Source organism: Lotus japonicus, chromosome 6 (genome assembly GCF_012489685.1).
Source record: "Lotus japonicus ecotype B-129 chromosome 6, LjGifu_v1.2".
Classification (NCBI taxonomy): domain Eukaryota; kingdom Viridiplantae; phylum Streptophyta; class Magnoliopsida; order Fabales; family Fabaceae; genus Lotus; species Lotus japonicus.
Genome location: NC_080046.1, coordinates 67,660,722 through 67,676,153, shown reverse-complemented (window position 1 = coordinate 67,676,153; position 15,432 = coordinate 67,660,722). Strand labels below are relative to the sequence as shown.

The window sequence follows — 15,432 nt, the reverse complement described above, 5'->3', positions numbered from 1 at the left end:
TCTATGAAAAAGGAGCAAGTGGGAAAGGTAATCGAATGGAATGGAATGGAATGCAGGAGATGATTCTAGAATACATACATGTACCTACCCACGTGGCACCACACATAACATAACATAACATATGATATTAACCCAACCCAACCCAACCCAACCCAACCCTCATCCTTTCATTCCTCAGTCATAACATAACCCTTGTTCCTTCTCCCTATCTATCTCTTTCTACTCTGCATCTTCAAATTAGGGTTTAGGGTTATCTATCACTCTGTCATGGCTGCTCAGATACACGGTCTCGGAACCCCCATTTTCACCACACCACTCAACAAATCCAATTCCCGAACTGTTTTCTTAGGCCAAGCACTCACTTGTAATTACAAACCCTTTCCATTTCTAAAGCTCAAGACCAGTGTTAACCACACCAGGAGGACCAGGTCCCACACTCTCCGAGTCGTCAATGAGAAAGTCGTCGGTATCGATTTGGGAACCACCAACTCCGCCGTCGCCGCCATGGAGGGTGGTAAACCCACCATCATAACCAACGCCGAGGGCCAGAGAACCACCCCCTCCGTCGTCGCCTACACCAAAAACGGTGACAGGCTCGTTGGTCAAATCGCCAAGCGTCAGGCCGTGGTCAACCCTGAGAACACTTTTTTCTCCGTCAAGAGGTTCATTGGGAGGAAGATGTCCGAGGTCGACGAAGAGTCCAAGCAGGTCTCTTACAGGGTCATCAGGGACGAGAATGGCAACGTCAAGCTCGATTGCCCCGCTATTGGCAAGAGTTTCGCTGCCGAAGAAATCTCTGCTCAGGTTCATTTTCAGCTTTCTGTTTTGCACTGCACTAATTAGCTAGCTATTTCATTTTTCATTTCATTGTCCATTTGTCATATATTATATTATATTATATTATATTATAGGTCTTGAGGAAGCTTGTAGATGATGCTTCCAAGTTTTTGAATGATAAAGTCACCAAGGCAGTAGTTACTGTCCCTGCTTACTTCAATGATTCCCAAAGAACTGCTACCAAGGATGCTGGCAAGATTGCTGGTTTAGAAGTTCTTCGTATTATCAATGAACCCACTGCTGCATCCTTGGCTTATGGCTTTGAAAGGAAAAACAATGAAACTATCTTGGTATTTGACCTTGGAGGTGGTACTTTTGATGTCTCAGGTAACTTTTCCAACCACATCATCATGCTTCAATTCTCTTTTTATTTCTATTAAGCCTGATTTCTATCCAACTCCATTCTAGTGCTTGAGGTTGGTGATGGAGTGTTTGAAGTCTTGTCTACTTCTGGTGATACACACTTAGGTGGTGATGACTTTGATAAGGTTAGACTTGTTTTACCATCCTAAACTACAAATCTTATACTTTGGTTTATCTTATGATTAACATTTCTCATATCTTATCTGTTGGCTGTAGAGAATTGTCGATTGGCTGGCTGCAGACTTCAAGAGAAATGAAGGTATAGACCTTTTGAAAGACAAACAAGCTCTTCAGCGTCTCACTGAAACTGCTGAGAAAGCTAAAATGGAGCTCTCATCATTGACTCAAACTAACATCAGGTATTTACCATACCATTGACCAATCTTCACCCATTCCAAAAGTTTGAGCCCCTCTTTAGCTTAATGCAAACTACTGAAATACTGCTGTCTGCGTTTTCAGTTTGCCGTTCATAACTGCAACAGCAGATGGCCCCAAGCATATTGAGACCACCCTTACAAGGGCTAAGTTTGAGGAATTATGTTCAGATCTCCTTGACAGGTAATGATATTGAATCTATTTTTCCTAAGTGCTCTTACTTTTAATGTGACTAATTGGTTTTCAAGCTGATATAATTTTGCTGCTAGCTTGAATCTCTTTTACTAATGCTAAAAAAATGCCCTGGTTTAGTAATATTTGTATGAATTGTGTTACAGGCTTAGGACGCCAGTGGAAAATTCGTTAAGGGATGCAAAACTCTCATTTAAGGATCTTGATGAGGTGATTCTTGTGGGTGGATCAACACGTATCCCTGCAGTCCAGGAACTGGTGAAGAAGATGACTGGGAAGGACCCTAATGTCACTGTCAATCCAGATGAAGTGGTTGCCCTTGGAGCTGCAGTTCAGGTGGGGTTACCTGTGTTCATTGAGGGCTGATTAATTTTTGCAGGGTTTTTAAGGGGAGGGGAATGGGTGAGAGAACTTGTTTGAGCATTAAAGCTTTTGGTGGAGATATTGTTTTCTAGGTAGCATAATGTCTGTTGATGAAAATCTTGTGATCTTTGAATTGTTTTTAGGCTGGTGTCTTGGCTGGGGATGTCAGTGACATTGTGCTGTTGGATGTTACTCCCTTATCCATTGGTCTGGAAACTCTAGGTGGCGTAATGACGAAAATCATCCCGCGGAACACTACTCTTCCCACTTCCAAATCAGAGGTTTTCTCCACTGCTGCTGATGGTCAGACCAGTGTAGAGATCAATGTCCTCCAGGGTGAGAGAGAATTTGTTAGGGATAACAAATCTCTTGGTAGCTTCCGCTTGGACGGTATCCCTCCGGCCCAACGTGGTGTTCCCCAGATTGAGGTGAAGTTTGACATTGATGCCAATGGTATTCTCTCTGTCACGGCTGTGGACAAGGGCACAGGGAAAAAGCAAGATATTACCATTACTGGAGCTAGCACCTTGCCTAATGATGAGGTATCTCCTATAACTGTCATTCACTTGTGTAAACTGTTAGTAGTATTTCTTTGTTTGAATTGCCTAATAATGATGTTATCTTGTACGAAATGCAGGTGGACAGGATGGTGAAGGAGGCTGAGAGATTTGCAAAGGAGGACAAAGAAAGGAGGGATGCAATCGACACAAAGAACCAAGCAGACTCTGTTGTGTACCAGACTGAGAAACAGTTGAAGGAACTTGGAGACAAGGTTCCTGGCCCTGTGAAAGAGAAGGTTGAAGCCAAACTGGGAGAGCTTAAAGATGCAATTTCCGGTGGTTCAACCCAAGATATTAAAGATGCCATGGCTGCCCTGAATCAGGAAGTTATGCAGATTGGTCAGTCCCTCTACAACCAGCCAGGAGCAGCTACAGGTCCAGGAGGGCCTACACCACCTGGCCCTGAGTCTGGCTCCTCAGAATCACCATCATCAGGCAAGGGACCCGATGGGGATGTGATCGATGCAGATTTTACCGACTCTAAATGAGTTATAGAGAATATTATCTAATACTTTTCTTTTTCTTTCTTTCTTTTTGGTGCTAAATTCTTAGTGATTTTTGTGAATGGAGTGGACTGTGGACGTCTTTCCATTTAAAATTAGACGGGTTTTCTTTTATAGGGTGCTTATTGATGCTCGTATTTGTAACTTGGAAATTTTGTTTGTGAAATACGGGTAATATTATGGGTGAAATCCATAGGCTGAAAAATGTCTTATTGATTCAATATAAGCGATTTTACCGATACCTAAATAAGAAGATAAAATTGCTAATATTTCGTTGCTTCGTGTGAGTTGAGTGGGAAGAAAGAAACACATGAATTTGCTTGTTGGCAGTTATTTTAGTCGCCCTCAAGTAAACATGATGATCACAAAAGTAACATGATTGGCATTGGCTAGACTAGTATTTTGCCTTGTAAAAACAAGGTGTAAAAAATTGCCATCTTTAAGAAAAAAAATAATCACACGACATGTAAGTCTAATTAGGTTAAGTCTAGCCCTTCTAGTTTCAAAAAAAAAAAAAAAAAGTCTAGCCCTTCTCTAAATTTACATAAAATGCGTATTAATTAGCTTCACGTTCCTCACAGACGCAAACATCATCAGCTATTGTGTAAGAAAGTTCAAGGTTCTTTTCCAGTCTTTTGTTCTTTGAAAACAAGATAATACCTTTTACTTCGAACGATTTGCTCTTCCTTCAAGGAATAAAAAATGGTAACATGTTTCAAGTTCAGTAAAAGCCGGTAACTTAGTTAACAACTCTCTCTCTCTCTCTCTCTCTGCTCTTATAATAATCTGATAAAAACCACAGAAAGTAACATGAAGGATCTTTTACATTAAACAACAGTTGAACTCAACACACAAAATGAAAAGTTAGTTGTAGTTACATTTTTTTTTTGAAATGGTAGTTACATTCTTAAATCATAGTAAATTTGAAGAAAAAAACAAAAAATGAAGGCATTATTAATATTTACAATTAATTTATTGAGCACTATTTTGTTGCTGCATGGCAGGGGAGGGAGTACCACAGCACAGGCACATTGGTTGTTGCTAGTCCCATATGGACTTTAGAGGACTTCGACTCCTGGGCACACTGTGAACTCTTTCAAACATATAATGACCATTAGGTGGTGCAGACTCATCTTGGTACATATAGCCGCCTTTGTTGTGGGTTCTGGTTGCTGGGTAGTAGTAACTAAGACCTGTTGGACCTTTAGTGTTCATTTCTGCCATCATTTGTGGCGGTCTTCCCATGCCAAGATGGGCCTCTTGTAGGTTTTTACATGATGATGGATAAGCAACAGCAACAGGATGGTGATGGTGGTGGTTGTAATGACTAGTACTATGATCATGCTGACTGAGGTTGGTTAAACTGGGGGAGCTTCGCACTTTATGCATTGAATTTGAAACCCGAGCAACAGAACTCAGGAATGAAGGAGGAGGCGATTCAACAGTGTGAGCATCTGGGGAGGTTGATTTGGGGGAAGAACAAGCTGAGCAAGCAGCGGGGGTTACCTTACAACTCCTTGGGCTCGTACGAATGATGCCGTTGATGGCATCAATATAACGTTGTTCTATGAAATAAGGTTCGCATGATGGTGGAGGTGGCACTTGGATTTGGAGTTGTTGCGTAACAGGCTTGGAAGGGAAGAGAAAAGCACGAAGCAGCGGTCCACCGGAACTCTCATGGCGATCCTGCTCCTCAATCATGTGCTTGATGTCTTCCTCTGTTCTAACCGAAACCAGAGCATCAAGGTCTTCAGGGATCACCTGGTACTTGAGGACTACCTCACCATCAACCATGCCATTCACCTTCTTCATCATTTCTGAAAATGAATGACTGTTTATGAAAACAGAGGAAAGAAAAACAGAGGAAATGAAAACAGAGGAGATGAATGGAATATCATTATCATTATACCGGAGAAAGTGATGTCACGAGGGACACAGATGACACGAGTCTCGCCGCCCACGTACTTGAGAACCCCATCGGAGGGTCGTGGAAGAACCTTTCCGCCGTAGCTGCACAAGAACTTCACTTTGTTCTTCGGCGACTCATCCCCCATTTTTTTTATTCTTTTATCTTTTCCGATCAAAAATTTTAAATTTGATTCTTCCTTGAATCACTCAAAATACCGGCGGGTGAGTGATTTTAGGATGAAGAGGATTTAGAGACAAAGGTGAATGGATGAATTTGGTTTGCTATTTCTGCTTTTTGGCTTTTTCCTTCCTATTATTTCTCAACAACTTCCCCTCCTAAATTCAAGGGATAATTCAACTCTTCCTATCTTATTCATCCCTTATCGGCTAATACATATATTTGCCAATAAAACCTTATTCATAACATTATATTTACTTATTAGCAAAAGCAACATATCAATCCCCAAAGATAGCTGAAAGATATATGAGTTGGAGATGAGAAAGTCCCGAGATCAATCCTTAAAAAATGTAACTTACTATCAGGTGATAAATTGAAGAAATAATGCTTTGGTGAATACTAATTAAAGTATGGTAACTTAATGAGCTTCAACATTTCAAGGAGTCTTGATGTTGTCAAAACAAAATTCAACAAAAGTTTAAGAAAAACTTGCAAATGTACACAAAGAAAAAAATTTGTATTGATAGAAAGAAAACACTAAATTGGAGGGAGATCAAACAAGAACAAAGTGAAGTTCTTGTGCAGCTACGGCGGAAAGGACAATGCTTGCAACTCTTAGTAATCATTGTCGTGACCATAGATGTGAGACATTTTTAGAGTGTTTAGTATTAGGATGTCCAACTTTTTTTTTTTCCTGAATTGGGTTTTATAGTGTCCATAAAATAACTACTACTCTAATCTTTCATACGAAAACAAAGCAAGATGCCTAATCTTATGTCATTCACCATGAAGCTCGAACTCAATTTATGAACCATGTGTCTTTCCTTCAACTTCAATAATTGTTCTAGAGCGTGGGCTAGTAACTCTGACCATGTATGGATGCTTCTGATCATGGGTAAATGCCCTGGACATGGGAATGTGCTTCCGAATGTTTGTCTTTGACCATGAAAATTTCAATCTGTGTATAACTTCAAACAACCCCGAAAATTGTTGCCTTAACTTGATATGAAGAGCTCATTGACCTTAGCCTGAGAGTTGTATGGGTATGATCTCGAATTGGCTTGGAGCTTAATGTTAGAGTCTCACATTGGCCAGATATATGGTCAATCAAGTGTGTTTATAAATGGCAGAGCAACCCGGCCTCAATTCTTGAGTTAGCTTTTGAGTTGAGTATAGACCTCACAATTTCTAATATGGTGTCAGAGTCTGTCCTAGATCCATTTGTTGTGAAGACCTCCCATATTTGAGTCACCCGTTGATGTTCATCCCACGCTCCAGATGTCCAACCCTAGGTGTTAGAGGGTGTGTTAGAGTCTCACATTGGCGAGATATATGGTCAATCAAGTGTTTATAAATGGTAGAGCAACCCTCAATTCTTGAGCTAGTTTTTGGGTTGGATATAAGTCTCCCAATTTCTAATACTTAAGCATATTTTTGCGATTCTTCTTCAACTCTACACAAGTGCTTGTTCGAATTTGGTCTTTGATTTCACTTCATAGTATCGCCTTTGAAATGACTTATCAAATTCAGTTTCTCGTGTCTTAACTCTCAACAAGGATTTGTTCCCTAACCAACCACTTTATCCTAAACAAGTAGTACAAATGACATTTTTCTATGGAATGGAAGTGTCATTCACTCTGCCCTCTAACGATCGACAATCCCATTCCCTGCTGTTCAATCTCAATAATTCTCATTCAAACACTACCATGCACTTGATTTTCCATCCAAAAGATCGACCTCACACATACAATGGTTAGAGTTGCTTTAGATCTATATTTCACACACTGAGATGGAGGGCTTGATTGCTTGCAATTGCAACTTGAAGCAACAAGTAACGTTAAACAGACATTAATTATTCTAATTGAAACCCTCGCACACTTGAGTTGAGATCAAACATTTCCTCTTGGGATTCTAGCTGTGTGTTGTGTGACTTGATGCTGCAGGAAGAGGCCTATATATAATTGAATTAAAATCGAGTTTACTCCAATCCCTGCTTTACAATCATTACTCACCCTACGGAGTTCATAAGATTATTTCAGATCTTGAAATTTTCCATTTACATACATTAATTTGTACACACAGAAATTAATTAGTTAAATTTTCGCACTTGGAGTACTTTAATTGTCGTCACACAAACACAAACAGCCACAAGTTCAATTCATTCACTCACCTCAACTCTCTTATCTAGTGAAAGTAGGCATAAAAGTTTGAAAGTAGCATATATACTAAGTTACTAACACAGACAGAAGTTAAAGTTATTGAAAATCAATTGTACTTAAATTATGGAAATTAAATATATATTTTGGAGAAAAAGACTTGGCAGTACGTACGTAGTTGTGAGTGGTGAGTTCTCTCAACAATTAAAGCTTGAAAGTAGATCCGATGTCATCCATTCTTAATAGGGAATGATAAGAGGACTGGAGTGGAGGAGTACTACGGTACACACAGTACTAGAGCCGAAGCAGGCGCTTACATGCTCTAAGGATCTTGCCTCCTCCCCCCCTGTGCTTGTTGTTGTTGGTAGATCGATCTGCAATTGTGTTATTATTATCATCATCATAATGATCTCTAACAGTAACAGGGGATGATGATGATGATGATGCTACGTTGACGATGAACTGGTCATGGATCCTGCAGTACTTGTCTGAAACCGATGAAGATCTTCTCATTGAGAAAGCCCTCTTCATTGTGGCCTGAAATCCAGTCGACGTTGCTGAAGAAACTGAACCACTCCTGCCAAGTATCACTCCGAATCTCTCTCCATTTTCATCTCTACTCGTCTTGTCAGTACCCTCAGCCTCTCCCTCACGGGTGTTGGCATAGATATAATTAGGCTGTTCCTCATCCTCAGGTAGTTTGGCTGTGTGAGCAGTACTAGTACTTTTTGTTTTTGTTCTTGCTTTTGGGGTTTGAGGAAATGAGGAGAACAAATCTGAGAAATCAATGGATCTTGATTTGTGGGTTGCTCCACTAGTAGTACTAATCTTGGAATACCCCTTCATTTTCTGCCAGCTGCCTTGAGGGGAAAATTAACTTATATGGAGGTAACTAGCTAGCTAGCTGCACACACACAGGAATTATATTAGTCCTGCTAGTTGCTAGAGTAGAGAGGGCAGGAGCAGGAAGGAAGGAAGGAAGGATAGGTTAATATCATCCAGCTATAAAATTTATAAGAGAAACAAGACCAATTATTTGACTGATACGGCAGGCAAGGAAAGATATTGAATATTAATACTACATGTGGTTGAGAGGAGCGCACATTGACTATACATGACAAGATATGTGTAAGTGATTGAGGTAGATTTGGACTTTTGGGGAGGTTAAATTTTGGAACTTTAATCTGTTCATCTATATCAAGAAATCAAGCTTAATTATATTAGGATCGCACTTTACTCAAAACTAACTAAATTCCTAGTGGAGTGGGTTGGGTTGGCAGATGAACACCAATTTTCTACTTTCTTATTTTTTACCAAAAACATTTGCAAGTATAACAAATTGCAATTTTGCACGCAATATATATCTTGCTATAAATAAGAAATTAAAAACCCTCAATCTATAATTAACATTTTTACTTTCAATTTCATAACTAAGATGCATGCTCTTGATTAAAATATTGCAGACAGCTTTGATGGGGTGATTTGATGCCTTGGAACAGGAAGGAGCTTCGTGAGGTATTCACAACACAAAGTATGAACCTGCAGAACACGTGGATCGCAATTGCTGACATAATAAATATGCAAACCTTTCACTGCACCTTCAGTTGACCATGTTGGAGAAAACGGGAACAAGAATCTCAAGAGTAAATGATGCAGTAACAGAGAGAGAGAGTAAAAGTGGGAGTAATTTTATTTCTGATATCCTGTGTATTCTATATACATCATGACTACTTATAGTCAATGCTAAAACCCAAAGCTTAATAGCAATTAATACCCACTAATCACACAACATTAATTGCTAACCCTAAGACTTGATTTGCATTACTTCTAACACTCCCCCATAATGCAAAACAGTAAAAAAAACAGCATTTACATGCTTAAAAAAACCTGCCAATCCTATCCACTACTTCACCAACTCAACTTTGAGATGTTCTAACAAGTAGAAGTAACACCAATCAATCTTCTCAGCTCCTTGAATCTGTCAGCCCGTAAAGGCTTGGTCATGATGTCTGCCAGTTGTAACTCAGTTCTACAATGACTAATCTTCACCTTCCCCTTGCTTACTTGGTCTCTAAGGAAATGATACTTGATTTCTATGTGCTTGCTGCGGCCATGTGCCACAGGGTTCTTGGACAAATCAATAGCAGATCTATTATCTACTAGTAGCTCCACATAGTCTCCAATATCAATTTTCAGCTCAAGGAGTAAGGTATGAAGCCATAAGGCTTGACATGCTGCTGAACAAGCAGAAATATATTCTGCTTCACATGTTGAGAGAGCAACCACTGACTGTTTCTTGGAGCACCAAGAAATTGGAGCACCTGCAAAGGTAAAGACATACCCCATGGTACTCTTTCGATCCACTAAATCTCCACACCAATCAGAGTCTGAATAAGCTACGAGTTGTAGCTTGACCTTCTCATCCTGATGAGGAAATAAAATGCCATAGGATAGTGTTCCCTTGAGATACCTCATGATCTTCTTGGCTGCCACTAGGTGAGAATGCCTTGGTTCACTCATAAACCTACTTATCATACCAACACTGAATGAAATTTCAGGTCTAGTATGGCAAATAAACCTTAGACTCCCCACCATTTGCCTATACATAGTAGCATCAGTCAAAGGTTCATTCTCACATTTGTCAAGCTTTAGATTTACCTCAGCTGGAATGTCTGATCCATTGCTGTCCCACATTTTAAATCTCTTGAGCACTTCCATCACATATTTTCTCTGATGCATAAACATGCCCTTCTCAGTTTGTACAAACTCCATTCCCAGAAAATATGACAAGTTGCCCAGATCAGTCATCTCAAATTCCTTCTTTAATTGGCTCTTCAAGCTTTCAATATCTGAGGAGTTATTTCCTGTGATGAGTAAATCATCTACATATAAGCAAAGAAATAAAACTCCTTGATCAGAAAGTCCCTTGAAATAGAGACCATGTTCAACAGAACATTTCAGAAATCCTGTCTTGATGAGGAAGGAATCAATCCTCTTGTTCCAAGCTCGAGGAGCTTGTTTGAGGCCATAAAGAGCCTTCTTCAGCTTGAGAACTTTCTCTTCACTTCCCTTCACAACAAAGCCTGGAGGTTGTACTATGAATACTTCTTCTTCTAGTGGACCATTGAGAAAAGCTGATTTTACATCTAGCTGCCACAATGTCCATTTCTTCCAGTTTGCCAATGCAACCAATAGTCTCACTGTTTCAAGTCTTGCAACAGGTGCAAAGACCTCTGAATAGTCAAGACCCTCTGTTTGCATAAATCCCTTTGCAACTAATCTGGCTTTGTGTTTAGCTATGGTTCCATCAGGTTTAAGTTTTACCTTAAAGACCCATTTAACTGAGATAGGAACCTTGTTGATAGGTAGTGTCACGAGTTTCCATGTATCATTCTTCTCAATAGACCTCAGTTCCTCCTTCATGGCTTCTAACCAAACTTGTTGTGAGTGAGCTTCTTCAAAACTCACTGGTTCTGTGTCAGCTAATAATGCCATATGTTGAACAAGATCTCCCTCCTCATTAATAGTGTCATCTCTGAACAACTGAAAATCTCTGAGATGCGGAGGAAGACTTCTAATTCTTGATGGTCTATTGTTCAAGGATGATGGAGTGATTGGTGAATTCACTTGAGGTGGTATTGGAGCTTGGTCTTGAACCTCAGCTGGAATTTCCTGTAAGTCAGTGTGCACTAAATCTCTTTCTTCCCAGTCAAGCAACACCTTGGTCATGGTTGGTGATTGTTCTTTCAAGTCCTTCCATGAGCTTGCCTCATCAAAGTATACATCTCTACTAAATAACACTTGTTTAGTCTCGGGATTGTATAACTTGTAGGACCCTGTAGAATTATATCCCACAAACACTAGGGCTTCACTCTTATCATCCAACTTCTGTCTTCTTTGATCTGGGATGTGCCTATAGCATAGAGATCCAAAAATTCTCAGATGGTTTACAGAAGGTTTGATCCCTGACCAAGCTTCTTCTGGAACCTTAGATTGAAGTCTCTTTGTGGGGCACCTATTGAGAACATAAACTGCTGTGGACACTGCCTCACCCCAGAAGCTATGAGGTAGTGATTTAGTCTTCAACATGCTCCTAACCATATTCAATATGGTTCTGTTTCTTCTTTCTGCAATCCCATTATGTTGGGGGGTATATGGTGCTGTTATTTCATGTATAATGCCTTGATCCTTGCAGAAACTTTCCATTTCACTTGAAGTAAATTCTCCACCACCATCAGTCCTTAGAACTTTGATTGACTTCTCAGATTGTTTCTCTACCAGAGTTTTAAACTCTTTGAAGATAGAGAAAACTTCACTCTTCAGCTTAATGAGATACACCCACACTTTTCTGCTCCAATCATCAACAAAGGATACAAAATATTTGCTTCCACCAAAAGATGGAACTGAAAATGGACCACACACATCAGAGTATACTACATCCAATAATCCATTTGCTTTTGAGGGTGTATAGTCACTAAATGAAGTTCTCGGTTGCTTGCTGATCAAGCAACAGTCACACACCTTGTTTGGTAATGTAATGTGAGGGAGGCCAGTTACTAGCTTTTTGGTTTGTATCATGCTGAGATCTTTGAAATTCAAGTGTCCAAACCTCCAATGCCATAGCCAGGAATCCTCAGCCAGAACTGAAGCATTTAGACACTGAGATTCAAAAGCCTTGAGTTGCACATTAAATGTCCTATTCGGAGACAGTTTAGTTCTCAATAGCTTCCTCCCTGAAGGATCAAAGATTTCCAGGAACCTTTTCCTCATGCTAATATCAAAATCCTTCTCAACTAACTGCCCCAAACTGATCAGATTGCTAGTCATGCTAGGAACATACCAAACTTCAGCTAGCAATACTTGTTGACCCTTTTTATCACTAAACATTACATCACCCATACCCTCAGCATGCAACACTCTACCATCAGCAAATCTAACACTACTTTTTCTATTCTCATCAAAATTTATTAACCAATCTCTATGTCCAGTCATGTGGTTTGAGCAGCCAGAGTCTAAACACCATCTATCATCACCATCTAGTACATTACTAGTTACCATCATCAACAAGAGTGGTGTTTCAGTGGAAGTTACCTCACGGTCTTCTCTTGCCAGATTTGCTTCATCATGTTGCTTGTCCTTGTGAGCATAACCTTGACCAGGAGGTGCTTTGCATTCAGATGAGAAGTGACCAATTTTGCCACAATTGAAACATTTGATACGTTTCCTATCAAATTTTCTTCTGCCTCCACGCCAGTTGCTGGAGCTACCTCTTTTGTCAGATTCTTCATCAGGGTTGTGTTCAGCCTTGTCCTGATCCTGATTCTTCAAGTTGCTATTCTTGGAATCATACTTGGTATCTTTACCCTTACCACGACCACTCTTGTATCCACCCCTGAAACTACCCCCTTTCTTGGAAGTCTGGGCCTGCAGTGCTTGATCCTGAGGCTTGTCAGTGGACCTCTCCATGAGCCTCTGCTCATGTGCTTCAAGAGAACCTTGAAGATCCTCTATTTTCAGAGTGTCGAGCTTTCTTGATTCTTCAATTGCAACAACAATATGATCGAATTTTGGGGTTAAAGTTCGCAGAATCTTCTCCACGATAATCTGATCCATCATTACCTCTCCATTGGCCTTCATGGCGTTCGTATGTGTGATCACCCGATTGAAAAATTGAGCAATCTTCTCGTTCGATTCCATCTGCATCAGCTCGTATTGTCTTCTCATCGTTTGCAAGCGAACTTTCTTCAATTGCTCAGCCCCTTCGTTGCATGTTTCCAGAATCGTCCATGCTTCCTTTGAAGATTTAGCCGTTGAAATCTTCTCGAAGTGAGCTTCATCAACACCTTGATGAAGAAGACAAGTAGCTTTGAAATCTTTCCGTTTATTCTCCTTGTGCGCAGCGGTTTGTGCCTCAGTGGGTGCTTCTCCAAGAATAGGGAACCCATTCTCAACAATTTCCAGAACTTCTTGGAAACCCATAATCGCCTTCATCTGAACGCTCCACCTCTTCCAGTTTTTCCCATTGAGAACCGGAAGGTTCATCGGAATGCCTGTGTTCGTCGATGTCATCGCTTTATTGCGAATCCAGAATCAAGAACAACCCAGAAGCAAAACGAATCAAAAAGAGACGACGCGGTGGTAGCCACCGTGATGAACGCCGGAGCGAGACGATGCACTCAGTCACAGGTCGAGGACGGTGGCTCTGAATACCAGTTTGTTGGAGAAAACGGGAACAAGAATCTCAAGAGTAAATGATGCAGTAACAGAGAGAGAGAGAGAGAGAGTAAAAGTGGGAGTAATTTTATTTCTGATATCCTGTGTATTCTATATACATCATGACTACTTATAGTCAATGCTAAAACCCAAAGCTTAATAGCAATTAATACCCACTAATCACACAACATTAATTGCTAACCCTAAGACTTGATTTGCATTACTTCTAACAGACCATGGCATCATTAAATGCCCATGACTCAATAGTATTTTTAAAACACAAGGCAAACTCGCAAAGTATATTAAGAGAAACATAAAATTGAGAAATTATTCTAAACACAACATGTCTTCATCTTCATGTCCTCGTATGATAGCTCAAGTGGTAAGAGCTGGAGTACATATGTGTTGGGTAGGGGGGTCCAGAGATCGATTCCTCTTAACGGACGCAATTTATCTTTCCGATGTAAAAAAAACCACAATATAGCAAAGTATAATGTGAAAAAATTAAACATGAAGCGAGCAAATATACCTTATTAGAGTGAGCAAATTTACCTTATTGGCTATCGAGTTTGTGTACTTGGCAAAAAAGAAGAAATGTGTGGAGAATCTTCATACATTTATTCTTTGGCTTAAATATGTTGGAGGCCCCTATAAAATAGGGGTCCTTTGGTTTAAGCCCCTACAAAATTTTTTCTTGGGAATAAGCCCCTAATGAGAAAATAATATATAGTGATAAGCCCCTGCCGTCAACTTCCGTTAAAAAATATATGAGTCAACAAACGGAGCTGACGTGGACCTTTGCCACCTCATCAAGTGGGCCCACAAGCTGTTGACGTGGAAATGAGAAGAGAAATATGAAAATGTCAAATGTGGGATTTGAACCCAAGACCTAGAGCATAATGGGCAACATCCTTCCCACTAGGCTACAAGCTGCATCTTTAATACAAGTGCAAAATTTGATATATATCTCATTTAAACTTACAATTTTTTTTAAAAACACCATAATCAGGATTCGAACACCATACATGGAGGATCATACTCAATGTCCTTACAATTGAGCCACTAGCTCATTTTGTTATTCATGCGCACAACAATATATATATATATATATATATATATATATATTATGTAAAAAAAAGAACAAGAATTCAACCCCACTTAAATCATAAAAAACTATTATTTTGTTCTTTCAGTATATATACTCATTAGTACTTAAAAGAAGTCAATATATGAACTCTAATAAATTTGTAAGATTTAACTTTTTTACGTTTTAAAGTTTTGTAAATATGTTTTTCTATTTACATTTAATATTTTATTTTGTTTCAAATTGATACATTATATTTTTTTGAACTCCAATTGATACATTATATAAGAGCGTATAAGAGCCTAAAAATGTAATTTTTAGAACTACCACATCAAATTTATTTAGCATTATCAGTTTGTTTTTAAATATATATTTAGTTTTGCGCTAAAAATACATGCATAAATTAGGCATTGACTTAGTGGTTAGAGCCTCCTCCATGAACCTCTATGTTTTGGGTTCAAATCATGCTTAGGACATTTTTAAATTTTTGGTTGAAATATTAGCAGCTTCAGTTTAAATAAGATATATATTAAATTTTGCACTTATACTAAAGATGCAGCTTGTAGCCTAGTGGGAAGGATGTTGCCCATTATGCTCTAGGTCTTGGGTTCAAATCCCACATTTGGCATTTTCATATTTCTCTTCTCATTTCCACGTCAGCAGCTTGTGGGCCCACTTGATGAGGTGGCAAAGGTCCACG

At 39.5% G+C, this 15,432-nt stretch overlaps 3 protein-coding genes across 3 annotated transcripts; 1 reads left to right on the top strand and 2 right to left on the bottom strand.

The window, feature by feature from the left end:
* The first annotated feature begins 145 nt into the window (after positions 1–145).
* Positions 146–3,382, top strand: LOC130722248 (stromal 70 kDa heat shock-related protein, chloroplastic). The gene is made up of 8 exons (XM_057572926.1): positions 146–804; positions 912–1,164; positions 1,246–1,325; positions 1,417–1,559; positions 1,660–1,758; positions 1,914–2,103; positions 2,274–2,672; positions 2,768–3,382. The coding sequence occupies exons 1-8, from the start codon at positions 268–270 to the stop codon at positions 3,176–3,178; spliced, it is 2,112 nt and encodes a 703-aa protein (XP_057428909.1). The 5' UTR covers positions 146–267; the 3' UTR covers positions 3,179–3,382.
* Positions 3,383–4,031: 649 nt separating this feature from the next.
* Positions 4,032–7,330, bottom strand: LOC130722250 (uncharacterized). The gene is made up of 2 exons (XM_057572929.1): positions 5,103–7,330; positions 4,032–5,010 (listed from the first exon to the last, which is right to left on the bottom strand). The coding sequence occupies exons 1-2, from the start codon at positions 5,245–5,247 to the stop codon at positions 4,235–4,237; spliced, it is 921 nt and encodes a 306-aa protein (XP_057428912.1). The 5' UTR covers positions 5,248–7,330; the 3' UTR covers positions 4,032–4,234.
* A 198-nt stretch (positions 7,331–7,528) lies between these two features.
* LOC130722252 (uncharacterized) lies at positions 7,529–8,500 on the bottom strand. The gene has a single exon (XM_057572930.1). It carries the CDS (start codon positions 8,279–8,281, stop codon positions 7,730–7,732), a length of 552 nt encoding a protein of 183 aa, XP_057428913.1. The 5' UTR covers positions 8,282–8,500; the 3' UTR covers positions 7,529–7,729.
* Between the last annotated feature and the right edge of the window lie 6,932 nt (positions 8,501–15,432).